The sequence below is a fragment of the Antrostomus carolinensis genome, unplaced genomic scaffold (assembly GCF_000700745.2).
Source record: "Antrostomus carolinensis isolate BGI_N321 unplaced genomic scaffold, ASM70074v2 scaffold25534, whole genome shotgun sequence".
Classification (NCBI taxonomy): Eukaryota; Metazoa; Chordata; class Aves; order Caprimulgiformes; family Caprimulgidae; genus Antrostomus; species Antrostomus carolinensis.
The window spans coordinates 23,703-38,554 of NW_010310480.1; the positions used below are offsets into that span (position 1 = coordinate 23,703).

Sequence of the window (14,852 nt, forward strand, 5' to 3'; positions counted from 1 at the left end):
GCAGAGCTAGCTGAGTCACCCTGCCTTCACTGTAGCACCTGCCTGGCTCAGGAAAGACTTCAACCTCACAGCGTTCCCCCCCGTCATGCCAGCCTTGGGCCCTGGGTTAAACCAAAGCGAAAAGCCAATACACATGCAGAGCTAGCCCGCAGCTAAGAGAATATCTGGGCAGTGGGTTTCAGGGGCTCACTCTTCATTGGCCTGTTTGGTGTCCAAGTGTTGTAACTCCTTTCATCTCAGTTTCCCTCACACCTCTTCTGTTAACCTTCCCCCATGCTTTTTCTTCCTCCCTGTCACTAACTTTTCTCCTTGCTATGTCCATTCCAAAGATGACAGAGCGAAGATGACATTGCTGTCATGTTTTTTCCTTTTTTCATCAGGTCTACCTGTTGAAAGCTCTACTACTAAGCTCTCTGCACCAGGTTCAACCTACTAAAATGTAGTTGTGCAACAAGAGATACCTCTGGTACTGCCAGACTGCGGGTGACTTGCTTAGGAACACTCACCTGTGGGCTTCTGCGAGCACATCTCCAGCTCCGATCTAAAGATTATGAACTTGCATAACCAAATCTGCATTTCTTTTCAAGGTTTCAACAATCATATTTATTCCTTGGTTTAAAATGTTTTGGTTCAACAGTTTTATAAACAGACTTCACAAAACGTGCAATATTTATAAACATAGTTCTTAGTCGCAGTGGTAGTAAGAATCTTTACTTTCATCATAAAGTTCACTTCAGTTATGCAACACAAGGTTGGTTTTGTTCCCCCTCTTCGCCATCCCCCAAATTGGCACTTCATTGTAAATTGCAGAAACTTTAAAAAGACAAAAAGTTAATCTAAGCATGATGTTATAAGCACCTTGCCACAGTATTACATACTAATAAGGCAAATTTTTGTTTTGTAAAGTCTGATTGTGCAACTTGGAGACCTAGAAAAGGTGACAGAAATACCAGCCTTCTCCTAAACGGAACAGGCCTTCATTTGTGCTTCAAAGTTTTCACCCCTCCACACCAAACCCCTTGAGGGGAAAAAAAAAAAAAAGTACAGCTGATAATACAGCAGAATATACCCCTTAGAGGGTGAAAGGAAATTACAGTAGACAAAGGCTGAAAACACAGTGCATAGTAGACAGAATAAGACTGTTCTTAAAAGTTAAATAAAAAAGAAATAAAAGAAGAAAAAGAACTGAACAACAAGCAACAATGGAATTTTTCTAGTGGAAGAGGATTTTTGGGCTTCATAAATAAGTGGAAAATTACTAAAATACTTTGCTATATGATATAAAAGCACAAAGTGTTTTCCAGTTGTCACCTAAGCATTAGATGCAACTTTGTAGGAGTAAGTATTTGGAGGCAGCTTTGAGCTCTGATGGGTACAGGCATTCCAGCAGGGTAACGCTGCCAACAGCAGAAGAAATCCACCCAGTAGGACACAAAAGCCACTGAAATAAAATGCAGTGTCATACTCCTGCGTCCAGTCGTAAAACCAACCTGAGGGTGAAAATAAGAGAGAAGTGCATCAGTGAGGAGTTATATGTAACAAAGTACCGTAGGTTAAGAGAAACATGATGAAACTCCCTCCTCCCTCAAAAAAAAAAAAAAAGCCAAATCTAAAATGCAGCTTTACCACTTAGACATGAAATGTGTTTTTCATCAAAGCCAAAACCAGCACACAAGCTCAAGCAAGACAGGCTTTAATTTTTGTTGAATATTTTTATTTCACCTTTCAATGTTATTAGGACTGACTAGAACTACCTTCATGCAAATTAATGCTATCTGGTCCTGACAAGCTCATGTTCATTTTATAGTATTTACCTTGACCTTACCTACAATCGGTGGTCCGAGGCTATTTCCCAGTCCAGCAAAGAACATCAATATCCCATATGCGTGAGTCAGTTTCTCAATTCCCACAGTCTTCGTTGTTACATATGGAAAAATCGACCAGTTCCCAGTCAGAAAACCCAAAATCCCAGAAAGCATCGCTAATGTAAGGTAACTTTTGGCAAATGGAATTGCAAACAAGGCCACTCCTGTCATTAGTAAGGTAGTTACGTATAGATATAAAGTGTTAACCCACTTAAAATCTGCCAGTATTCCTAAAGTAAGTTTGCCAACAGCAGTCATAATGCCTATAATGGAAATAAGGGGCATATGATAGTCATCTTCGTTAATGTTTGCACTTCTTGCTACATCTTCCATGAGCAGAGAAGGAGGAAATCCACCAATATCAAAGAGCAAGATGGCAACAAAGAGAGCTGAAAATACTTTGTTCTTAAAAAGAACCATGGTTTCCTCCCAGTAGTTCAAATAGAGCTGCCACTTCCTTTTGGCGAGTTGTTTGCAGAAGTTTGTCTGTTCTACAACCTTCTTTTTATAAGTATCTTTCTCATTTACATTTATTGAGCTTAATACATTCTTATTTAAAATGCTATCTTGTTTGTAATCAGGCATATTGTTCGCACATTTTTCATCAACGTAGCCCTTCTCAAGGATGCTTATATTTTCTTCAACAGTCTTTTCTTTTTCATGGTAAACAAAATATTGATCTGGGACTTTGTCTACACATGTTTTTTCTGGTGGACGGGAATCAGATGACTCCAATGGCCTCATTAGGCTGCCACATGCTAATATATTTAGAGACAGTGCGCCAACTATCAGCAGACAACCATCCAGCCCATATAGATCAATAAGCTCTCTTTGCAGCGCTGCATATATAAAGAGTCCAACACTTGAGCCTACAAAAGGAAAATAAGATCAGTTTGAATTGAAGAACTGAGAACATTCTTCAACACTAACAAACTTCTACATTTCAGCACCTACAAATATACTGCCACGGGAATAGTAAGTCATTTGTGCTCCTCTCTCCCCAGTCTAATAAACTGGTAAGTTATTATCCCACCTGAAGTTACAGTTTCTTTATTGAGTATGCACAAAATAAAAAGCTTTTCAAAATACATGAACAATTTATGATGCTTAACTGGAAAACACTTTAGAAACAAGTAGGATCAATACTATATCTGATGAAAAACATCAAAGAACCATTAAGCCATCCTTCTGCCATGCACTCACATACATGTATCCCTTCAGGTACCATTTTGAGTTAGCACAGGTAGAACTTCACACCCCAACATTTTCCTCTTTCTCCTCCTCACTGCCACCTTCCTCCTCTAAGGCAGGAACAGACATGAGATTCACCAAGAGCCCTCCTAGAAAAAAGCCCTTGACTGCTTGGTGCTTAAGGAAGGGGCCTTACATGGTGTAAGTAAGTTTACTCCAAAGGCATTTCTAAAGCTCTGCAGGGCCAAACACGTATTTGAGAAATTTGTCTATTCAGAAGAAAAAACTGAGAAGTAAGCATTTACTATGAACACAAGCATTTTATGCAATCCCACCAATCTAAAGAAAAGGCTCTTGGTTGAAGTGAGCATAGATCCATTGTAATCAATGGATGTCCACTCACAAATACAAAGCATTGTTTTTTCAAGTCAATTTAAAGACACACTTTAAATTAAAATGATTTGCTGAAGACCGTCTCTAGGTTATATTAAAGTCATTTACATACTTCAGTGCTAAACACAGGAAAACATAATTATCAAATTCAGACTTGTTTTGTCCACTCAAATTAACCAGGGCTCAATAAGATTAGGCTTTAAGGCAAACTACCTGGAATCTCAACAAAAAGACATTGAATATTATTCCAAGGAACATTTCTGCAGACATTCCCCTTTACTTCACTGGTGTGGATCTGGCATTAATATCTCACAACACTGACTGTACTGACCGGGCCTCTTCCCACTAACAGCTACTTGAGAAAACAGATCAGAGGGAAAGCCTCCATACAACACAGAAAGCAAGGCATGAGACAACAGCTTGCTTTAACAGTTCCTACTTGGTCCATTAATTTAGCAATTCCTTTTGGTTTAAAGGACAATATCACACAACCTAAAGACCCAGAGAGAGGATAAGACAGACTGCTCAGCATCCTTCAAATTTTTTCTTGTATTATCAGAGGTTTGTTTTTCTAGGATCCCTTTAACATTCATGGACAGAAAGCTGGGATGAGCTTTTGGAACATATCAGAATTTGGTCTCATTTTAGATGGGAAATAAAAAAAATATTGAAAATGTAAGCCCAAACTTCAACTACTCCTTTAAAGATATAGCTAATATTATGGTGATCCAGCATCTCCAGTCTCTTTCTTACCTCTGAACTTGTGTAAGAAAGAGGAGGGATGAGAGAGCATACAGCCCAAGCTACTCATGAGTCTGCTCTCAATCTAGTGAATATCCTTTTCTCATCTATCCTTATCCATCTAGATGGATAACCCATACCATACATCTGCAAGTGTAGTTACTACTTCATCTGAAGCCTGATTTTATCTGTTCATGGCTACTGATGTTTCGCATTAACAAGTACTTCAGGAAGTAACTGAGAAAAATATAATCTCATGGTTTTTATTGCCAGGGCAATGGCAGCTGTATCACAGTTGAAAACTTAGAGATAATGACAATTAAAAGTCATACCTGTTGAAATCAGACCAAGTGCAAGGCCCCTGCGCTTGTCAAAGTAGTGGCAAGTGATGGTGACTGTTGCGGTATACAAAAGGCCACATCCAAGACCTTGAGAAAAAGAGTTAAAAGCATGCAACACACTCTGGGAAATGTATGTCCCTTTTTATTCCCCAGATAAAACAGTAGTGTACCCTGACCACAGGGGTGCCTTTTAACTCTGGCTCAGCACCAGCCACACCAGCCTCATACTGGTAGGACCTTTAGGTTGCCTGCATTGGGTCTGAGGAGTTCACCAGCTCATGCTCTGTGTGATGGGAAAGGGTTACAAGGGTTTCAGTCCAGGGGCTGGCCCCAGAAAACAGCAGAGCTGTGCCTGCATGGCACCACGCCTGAGCCAGCATGCAGCTGGGTCCCTGCTGGCCAGCGAGGTGCCCGGCTTCCTCACACAGTTCATTTGGTAAACCACCCACAGCAGCCCTCTGCAGCACAGAGAAGGTCACCACCTGCCAGGAGAACCAGACTTTCATGCCCTCAGCACAGCGTTTTAGGGGCAATCCAGTTATGTGGAGAACAACATTGCTCCCTAATGATCCCTAATTTATCAAATTAGAATGAGTACATGACAAAATTCCTGAAGAGATGTTACTCCTTTAGGATTGGCACTTAACGCCTGCAGAAGACCTGCTTGATTCCACACCTTAGGTAAAACCTTAGCTTCTCCATCTCTAACAATCACATCAACAGAAGACAAACTGTTTTCAAACCCTGATGAACATACATATTGCCCTTATCTTTTGCTACATGGTGACAATCTGCTGTGCGACACCCCTCCCTGCCCCAAAGTAAAGTATTCCTTGATAAATCAAGTCCCAGACTACCACTGTCTCTGAGAATCAGTTTCTAATTTCAGATTCACAAAGCAAGACTCAAAATAATAAAGATTAAGTTTCTATGTGAAGGAGAGGTGTTTCTTACCAACAACAATCCCATATGAAATATATAGGAAGTATATGTTAGGTGCAAAACTGCTCATCATGAGGCCCCCGGCCACCATAAAGCCACTGAAAATTGCTACTGGCCTTGCTCCAAAAGATGATACGCATATACTGCAGACAGGACCTAGAGGAAAAGTAGGAAAAACATTCCTAGTAAATACCAGCATCAGAATGAACTCCTAAAAAAATTCCAGTCTATGGAACTACTTCTTGTGATAATTATTTAAAGATATCATTATATATTAAAGAACAATTCAGAGTACTCATTTTTACAGGATTCTTTAAAAAGAGTCAGTTATACAAACATAGAAGATCAGGCTTGCAAGATTTTTGCTCAAGGAGAAACTGACATCAAGACCACAAAATAGTACTCAGGTTGGAAAGCAAAATATTCTTTAAACACAGGATGACACATAGTAGACTGTAACACTGTCACAGCACACCTAAGGACTTGTACAAAGGTTCTGAAAAGGATCTTCCTCTTTAGGTACCAGAAGAAGTTAGACCATCAGCTAGGCTTTAACAGAGCCCAAAAACTGTGTTTCAGAAAGGACAGTATCTGTATTCATCTTGATATAAGATAAGATTTATAAAACTGAAATGGAAAATACTACCTTCTGATCATAATTATGATAAGAATTCCAGCTGGTGCTTACATAGAGGAAATACCTAGATAAAGACAAACATTAGTCTTCCCTAATTTTCTAGGCAATTAAATACCTGCTAGTTAGTATTCTACCAAATAACCGTTTACTACCTTCCTTGGCTTCTACAGTAAAACTAAGGAAACTAAAAGGCATTTACTGAGAATGTCCAGAGCACCACTCATGAATTTTGGAAGATGTTTCTCTCTTTCTTTACTCCCACAATATTTCTCGGTTGGTTAGTTCTTCAAAACAAGAACAAAGTGCAGGCAACATTCGTACTCTGCCTCTACTCAGCTAGTTCTCCTAGCTCCTATAGGACAGGCAAAAAGAGTTGGGGCTGTTCAGCCTGGAAAAGAGAAGGCTCCGGGGAGATCTTATAGCGGCCTTCCAGTACATGAAGGGGCCTACAAAAAAGCTAGGGAAGGACTTTTCATAAGGGCAGTTAATGACAAAACAAAGGGAAATGGGTTTAAGCTGAAAGAGGGGAGGTTTAGATTAGATATTAGGAAGTTCTTCACTGTGAGGGTGGTCAGACACTGGAACAGGTTGCCCAAGGAAGCTGTGGATGCCCCATCCCTGGAAGTGTTTAAGGCCAGGTTGGATGAGGCTTTGAGCAACCTGGTCTAGTGGAAGGTGTCCCTGCTGATGGCAGGGGGGTTGGAACTAGATGATCTTTAAGGTCCCTTCCAACCCAGACCATTCTATGATTCTATGATTCCTCTCACAGAAGCTGTAGAACAAACACTTATTTTCAGTTGTGTGACCAGGAATACATCTTTTAATCTGAAGTAGCGTGCAAGCTTGGTGCCCTGCATAAATAAGCAACCAGTAAGGGACTTGGCTTGCAAAAGACAATCTCTTGTCTGAAACCCTGCAGTTCCAAACATTCACAGATTAACATATTAGCCCCAAGATCCTAAACTTTGCATCTGAGATTAGAAGTTAAATACACAGATGAATGACATTATTTAAAAACAAAAACAACAACAAAAACTCCACAACCCTCGCCACTTTTGTATCTCATTTGCAGCAATACAAAGACACTCCATGGCCAATACCACCTGCAAAAGCAGTAACTTTGGAGTCTGCCATTTGTTAAGGTTGGTCCTCCCCGACTCACACATAACTGAGATTCCCAGCAGATGGGAGGTGAGCCCAGAGAGGTGATATGAGGTGAACAACAGTTGGAGCTGAGGACGGTGCTTGTCTGCGTTTGCAGACAGGAGCTAGCAGCTGGGAATGTAGGCAAGGTTTTCGTGTGGTTACCAGCCATGGGACAAGCAGTTCTGGTAGGCAGGAGCACAGATTCGTTAGCAGGTGAAACGATTCTCAAAGGCAAGGCAGGTCAGAACTTTTGCCCTGCGTAAGAGCTATCTGCCTAGGGAATGTAAAGGGAAGTGAGTCTGAACTGGGGCTTATCCAGGCAAAGGGTCAGAGTTAAAGAAGATTTGAGGAAAATCTTCTGGGGAAGTGAGGTTTATTTGGATTTTCGAAAGGACAAAAAAGGAAGATGTAAGTGCTCGCTGCTTCTCCAGAGTCAGCATGCTGTGGGAATGAAAGCTGGCCAGAATAACTTGGGCAGGGTAACTTGCTGAGAACAAAAGCTGAGAGTGTTAGATTGTTGCTGATTCTTAGAATTAATTACTAGAACTGGCAAATTAAGATTGGTATGTTTCCTAAAACCACAGGATTTAAAAATAAACAAAGGATTGAATCTGTATTACATTAAAAAATTCTACACTAAAAGAACATTAGGTAGGGATAACATAATTCAATTAAGCAGAGGAATTTGCACTCGTTCTAGTTTTTATTTCTCACCCACTACCTTGCTAAAACAAACAGCATTTCCCTTCCACCTGCTCTTTATATTTTGACATGGTTCCTTTCAGAAGGTCTTTGTCCAGCCCGGGATGGTGGTACTGGTACAGACTGCACTGATTGCTACTAGAGAATCCAAGGTGAAGCTGGACCCTCTGACCCCAAGCCAGAACAAGGGAGACACAGAGCTGAAAAATATGTCTTTGTAATCTGACAAGGACACTCTCCTCTGGAACAACATCAAAAACATCTCTGATAGGGTCCAAGGAGATGCTCTTCCAGCTTCTCCCACTTAGAAAAAATAACCCCAAAGGAGAACAAAAAGCACAAAGAAATCTTTTTTACTCTGACGTGGAAAACAACCTGCACAAAACTGAAGAATGTGTTCCAATAAGCTCAGTATTAATGTGTCATCTCACACAGTAAGATATCTGGCAGCTCAGCAACGACCTTGTTTATAAGAAGGAATGCCAGTATAAGTATTAAAATAGTTATAGGTCTCCAGGACAAGAAGAAAAACAGCTCTATCTTCCCCTACACACTAGGCTCTACTTTCACATTTCCCTCATCATACTGCCAGAAAATAAAAGTCACAAAAGAAAGCCCCCATGACAGACAGCATCTTTGTTCTTTTCCCTGCCTCCTTGAATTTCTTCTCTTTCAGTGTTTCCCAAAGAGCTGGCATTTTTTTTTCTACCAGGCACGCTACCTTTGGTTATTACCATGGTATTTGCACAGGAGTTCACTGTACAAAAACATGTTATTCTCTACAAGTAATTCAAGCACAATGGGTTTAAGGCCGTTAATTCTGGTCAAACATCCAACTTTCCCAGAGTGGGACTGAGACTTGCTCTGTGAACTCCTGCCCTGTGGATTTTGTTCAAAATGGACATTCTGATGAATGTAAGAGTCTATGTACAGCCACAGGAGAAACAGCTCTTCAGGCAGCATAAGGGTTTTTATTTAGTTGACTCTCTTTCAGAAAGATCCTTCCACTTCCACTTCCTTTCTCACTTTTAACGTGAACAACACAAAAATAATATCCCAGTGGCAATCCTCAATAGGAAGCATGAAAAATGGCTTTTAAGCCAGTATTTTCTTCAGTTTGCTGAGCAACCGTGGGCATTAACACTGGTATTAGAGTAATATTTGAAGACATTGATAAATAATTACCTCTTTTACAAATAAGATCCCTGGGTCTTTTTTTCTTCCAAATGATGTATCTTAAAACTAGACCAAACTCTATCAGAAAAAGACACCAGTCCAGCTTATAATAATGAGAGCTACCTCTAGGAAGAAAACTGTATTGTTCTGAAAGACTTAGAAGCCAGCACAGGCACAGCCACTGCTCTTCTGTACCTAACACGTCAAAGCTCTGCAGTCAGTAATACAATTATCAGGCTCTGCAGGGAAGCAGTCAAGAAGATTCCTAGACAAAATGGAAAGAAGCAGCAGAACTAAGATGGGCTTTCACAGTAGATTTCATTCAGAGAGACCGAAGAGGAAGAACTCCTAGAAGAAAGAATTTGTACATTGATATTTTCATGAAGATATTTTGAGTAAGAGACTTTACCCTCAGTGAGACCTGGATGAGACACAGAGTCCTTCCTGAGATGTGAAAACAAGCCATCTGCTGCTCACACCAAAACTTTATAACTACTGCAATCTTCTGATCTCCTCATGAGTACAAAGTTGTTTTATTTAACAGACATCAAGAACTAGCACTCTCTTCCTCAGTCTTCTCACATGAAGAGAAAAATTCTGCAAACTACCACTCTTTGCTCCACTCACCCTCTCAAGGGTCCTCCCTCCTTCACTTCATGCACACACAAAACCTTTTGCTAAACAAACAATACCGGACAACTGAGTCCTTTTACTTATCACCTGCATTAATCTGACCCATCCTACTTGTTGGTATCTGTCTCAGCCTGTTGAAACTGTAGAGTAGAAGCAATGCTCATGGACTGCACATAAAATCCACTGGACAGAACACAAGAATTTTTTTTTCATATTAAATGCATTGCTAAAACTTGGTCATAATAAATATAATATTCTCCAAGTGTTTGTACTCTGGATAAGAACGCAGATCAGAAAAAGCCTTTTTACACTGGACAGCAATCCACTTCAACTGACTGAAACGACTGCTCCTTTCTGACAAAGTTATTAAATGAACTGAGCTCCTCTTCTGAGGAATTTTTGGGATATCTTCTCCCCTCCCACAAACTATGTATAGCTTCCACAGTTTACAGTGAGACCTATCTATATGTGAGATTTTTGTCCAAAAATATGTGGATGCTGCAAAGGTTTTTTTGTAATTGTAAAAATATTGCTTGAAAAAACAAAATTAAGCTTTTTAAACATTTAACACTGAATGCCTCAGAACAGTAGAAATACCCCATTAATTTATCAAGATGTGCCTTTCAAGGCAGAATCCTCCTTTTGTTCTTTCTTCATTAATAAAGGGGAGTGGGAATGGAGACATACTGCTGGTGTCTCCTGCTATGCCAAATACTATGAAGTCAGCTCTTACTATAAACAGCTGTGGTGCCAGTTACAGACACCAAGGTCTTTGTCTTTTTTGCTTTTAGCAAGTAAAACATGGATCACATTTAATTTCAGGCTCCAAATGGATGTAAAATTAAGAACACTTGGTGCAAGAGAAACATACAATCTTCAACAACTTAATAAATATTCTCCTTTGGCTCGTTTTAGTAGGGGAAACATGCTAAACTCTTTCCGTTTCTTCCTATGCAACAAGCCCTACATCATCCATGGAGGCACATGCCGCACCTAATATTGTAGAGCAGGTCTCACCACCGCCGTGTACAATAACAGTGATGCTTTTCTTTCACTGTTTTAGGCACGTTTCTTCCAATACACTGTAAGGTCACATCACAGAAAGTTCTAACTCAAGTCATGATGCAAGGAAGACATCAACCAGGTCCCTGTCCTATTCCCTTTTCCAGCTGACAAGCAGAACAGCCCAGCTCAGGGCTGAACACTGGCCTTAGCAACACTGTCTGTGCTGCAAGCATGAGGACAGAAATCGAACACCAGGCGGCTAGGAAATTCATCTCAATAAACAAGGTGCTGTACTGGGTTTCTATGTCTCAAGTCTAAGTTTAGCTCTCACACAAGTCAGAAGTAAACACTGTAGAAAGGATACCAATACAGCAAATGTGAAAGGACTCACCACCATCAGCTACGTCAAAAAATGTTCAAGACTAGATGTACAGAGGGAAGAGGAGAAGACACACAGAACCTTTTTCTGTGCCAGCTGGCATAAATATAAGGACATTTTCTTCTTTTTGGTGAAATTACAGTACTAATATAGCAAAGTCACCAGACCTACTTTCCACCGTTACAGAAGCTAGCTAATATGATTTCCAGTGCTATCAACTGAGAAGAGTCTTCCTTAAGAAAATGGACACTAACTTATTTCCTCTATGTAGCTGCAAATCTACCATAACTGCCATTTCTTTTTCCAGTCTGGCATCTACAGCTTCAGAAACACGATGTTAAGTTGGAGAGGACACACAGAAGAGTCTTAATAGCTTTCCAGAAGAGCCTTAATTAAAGAGCGGAAGTCTCTTGTATCAATAGCAAAAAGACTGTACCGAGGTACAGGCTTAAAAGAAAATTTAGAATCGATTTGATTGCAGTCTCTAGACATACACCACACTAATTCAGGAGAACTTAAAAATATACCACTTAAAGATAATATTATTAATCAGCTAAAAAGTAAAACTAAGCAACTTGTATCTGAAGATTACATACTTTTAAGGACAGAATTAACTACTGAGAAAAGTTATAAGAGACAGAGAATGCACTAAACAAACACGTTCTAAATCAAATGAGAATTAAGGTATTTTAAGCATGCAACACGGATTGCTTTAAGAGTACCAATACTTGAAAATATATCTTTAGATAACTTGATCAGAGACTAGAAACCAAAATAAAGGAGGTGAAAGTACAATAAATACTAGAAGAGTCAAGTTAGGAACAGGGTGGGAGGGGGACAACTGAAAGGTTTTCACACATGCAATACTGCTGCTGAAACCAGCTTGTGGAGATCGTTAAATTATGAAGTTACAGATAATATATTTCTACATACATTAAAATATGCTAATTTAGAAAAATTCAATTAGCCTGATCATCTACTTAACATAGGCTACAATACATAAAGGTCCCACCTGGCCTATAATACTGGAACCTGCAATAACAGAAATAAAAACAGAAGCAAGTTCTCTTTTCCTGTATTCATGAAAAGGCCCTAACTTTGCAATGGGTTAGATCAACGGTTTTGCACTGAAAACACATATGTTCTTTACACTAGTGACTAGGGCTGAAAAAGGCCAGCTATGAAAACTACATGAAAATTTGTAACTTGCCAAGAGCATTCTAGCTTTAGGCAGATGATATGTTTCTTGCGGTGTCCCTTCAACAAGTTTACTTTAAGTAGAGTTATCATTAAGGTCAGATCCCAGCTTGATAAGACAGTGGCATCTTCCATTTCAGGTAATGCATGGAATATATATTTTGTTTTTAGTCAACTCTAATAATATCAATGCAATTAAAAGGCCCTCACTGTACTTTTCTTTGAAGGTATGAATTATTATGATTATTAAACTTCCAAATCCTGAAAGAATAAAAGTACAGACAGACAACGATCCTCCTAACCTATTCAAATTTCAAGTAATTTAATCATTCAATACCAAAATCAATTATAATAGCAGCTTTTATTTGTATTATTCAGTCACAGAAGTTTCTATTTGCTATAAAGCACACTACTGACTATTGCTCACAGTGGCAAGACAGAGGGCATTAAGAAATCTGGAAACTAGTGTGGTGTAGACATAGGAGAAAGAGGGCTGAGGCTCTTGCCAGAGGAGTGAGCCAGAAACTTCTGGTCTCCAGGGAGAGGGTTTTTCTTCACTCCTTCTCTTATAATCTTCTCCTAGTTTTTCTTCAGTAACTATCTTGTTTATCCTTCTTTTCCCCCCACTTCATTCTCTCAAGTTTATTTAGGTCTTGATCCATTAATAATAGGAGTTAATGTGCTTAAAACAGGAAAATAAAAAAGTATGATGGAAGAGCAGTCTACAGTCCTTTGCCCACTTACACGCTAGGACCAAATAGAGTTTTCTTGTGGTTAATGATCCACCTGACTTTGCCCATTTCTGTTCTGTCTAGTGAAATAAAACCCCAACACGAGTATGACATCAGTATTTGGCCACTTATAGCATCATACAAAGCAGTGGTCTTTATTCAGGCCTGTTCCACTATTTGAACATCAGCTTTCTTTTAAGGAGAGATTTCCTCAGATTCCTGAGCTGCATTTTGTCCATTAAGCTATATAATTGTTTTTGTCTGTAGCAATTGCTGTGGTGACATGCAATTTTTTCCAAAATTCAGCAAAAAGATAACAGTTCCCATGGTGAATCTTTGAAAAGCAGAAGTTAGTGACACCACCCAGTACAACACCCGTGCTCGATATTAAAAAAACAACAACAAAATGGACCTTTGGACTTTCAAAGGGGTGTTTTATTTCCGTAAAACCCTGCTGTTACTCTGCAAGTGACAATGTCTTACTAAAGAAAAGCATCCACTAAAATTGTTTTATTTAATGCCACTGTTATCCATAACTTTCCAGGCTTCAAAGGGAGTTTTTTCTCAAAGAGTGGAAAAGAGCCCTCTCCCCTAACTGGTGGGTTTACTTCTAGAGCTGAAAAATGAGTAACTGACTTATTAATTGATTTTTTTTTTCTTAAAGCAATTGAACCATTTCAGACTAACAGTTTGCACTGACTTTAAAGATACTAATGCAAACGTCAGTCTTAAAGCCTCATTTAAAATAATAATAATGATAATTCCATCAACAAAATTACCATTCAGTTTCCCAGAGCTTGTTTTTTCTAGTTTATTGAAATACAATAATTTTGAATTGTCTAAGGACACAGTCAGTTTGCACTGACTTTAAAGATACTAATGCAAACGTCAGTCTTAAAGCCTCATTTAAAATAATAATAATGATAATTCCATCAACAAAATTACCATTCAGTTTCCCAGAGCTTGTTTTTTCTAGTTTATTGAAATACAATAATTTTGAATTGTCTAAGGGTAACATTTTTATTGCTCTTTCACCATTATATTGTTTGGTTTATGTATAGTGCAACTATAAAGGTAATCTTCTTACCTGTCTTCACCTAAAACAAAAATGCAGCATCCTCATTCTATCATTTGCAGCTGTCTTTAATATAATTCCAAAAGCACACACAGATGAAAGCATCTATTAGAGAGAAGCATTTCAATTTAAGACAGATACTGCTTCTACACTTACTGGCAAGCAATCCAATTCCATTTGCTAGTGATCCAACCCATGCAGTCTTGCCTTTCCCTTCTCCAAAAGCATCCAGCCATTCTAAATACAAGACTCCCACCGCCAGCGGTGATCCGTAACACAAGAACTGAGTACAGAAGGAAACAGCAACAATCACCCAGCCCCAGCCACCATCTGGTGGTTTCCGAAAAACCATCTTGTCAGATGAGTGCAGATGTACAGGCAGAACCTGTGTAAACAAAAAACAAACAGAACAGAGCATTAGAAATGTGACTGACTTAGGTTTGTTAATACAAGTGAGCTGTACAGAGAAGTACACATTCAAACAGAGGCTTATTTCAACCATCCTTCAAAAAATATATGCAACACAGCATACAGGCAATGAAAATTAGTTATCATTTGGTACTTCTAACGTTTCTGCATAACACAGGAACAGTACACAAAGCATTAATAAGTCATACATACATCAGCACTGTATTACAGAAAGGGGGAACACTTCATTTTCTGAGTGTTAAATAGGCTTTGTGAAGAACTCAGGCATT

The 14,852-nt window shown here is 39.2% G+C and overlaps 1 protein-coding gene across 1 annotated transcript; it reads right to left on the bottom strand.

The window, feature by feature from the left end:
* Positions 1 to 695: 695 nt before the first annotated feature.
* SLC16A9 (solute carrier family 16 member 9) lies at positions 696 to 14,550 on the bottom strand. The gene is made up of 5 exons (XM_010166448.1): positions 14,311 to 14,550; positions 5,486 to 5,629; positions 4,523 to 4,618; positions 1,826 to 2,734; positions 696 to 1,490 (listed from the first exon to the last, which is right to left on the bottom strand). Exons 1-5 carry the CDS (start codon positions 14,504 to 14,506, stop codon positions 1,312 to 1,314), a joined length of 1,524 nt encoding a protein of 507 aa, XP_010164750.1. The 5' UTR covers positions 14,507 to 14,550; the 3' UTR covers positions 696 to 1,311.
* Positions 14,551 to 14,852: the final 302 nt, after the last annotated feature.

Coding starts and splice junctions, on each gene's coding strand:
- SLC16A9 (XM_010166448.1), bottom strand. CDS start 14,506: ATGGTTTTTCGGAAACCACCAGATGGTGGCTGGGGCTGGGTGATTGTT. Junction 5,630..14,310: donor TGGAATTGGATTGCTTGCCA/GTAAGTGTAGAA, acceptor CTTTTCCTCTAG/GTCCTGTCTGCAGTATATGC. Junction 2,735..4,522: donor ACTTGGTCTGATTTCAACAG/GTATGACTTTTA, acceptor TTCCTTTTGTAG/GCTCAAGTGTTGGACTCTTT.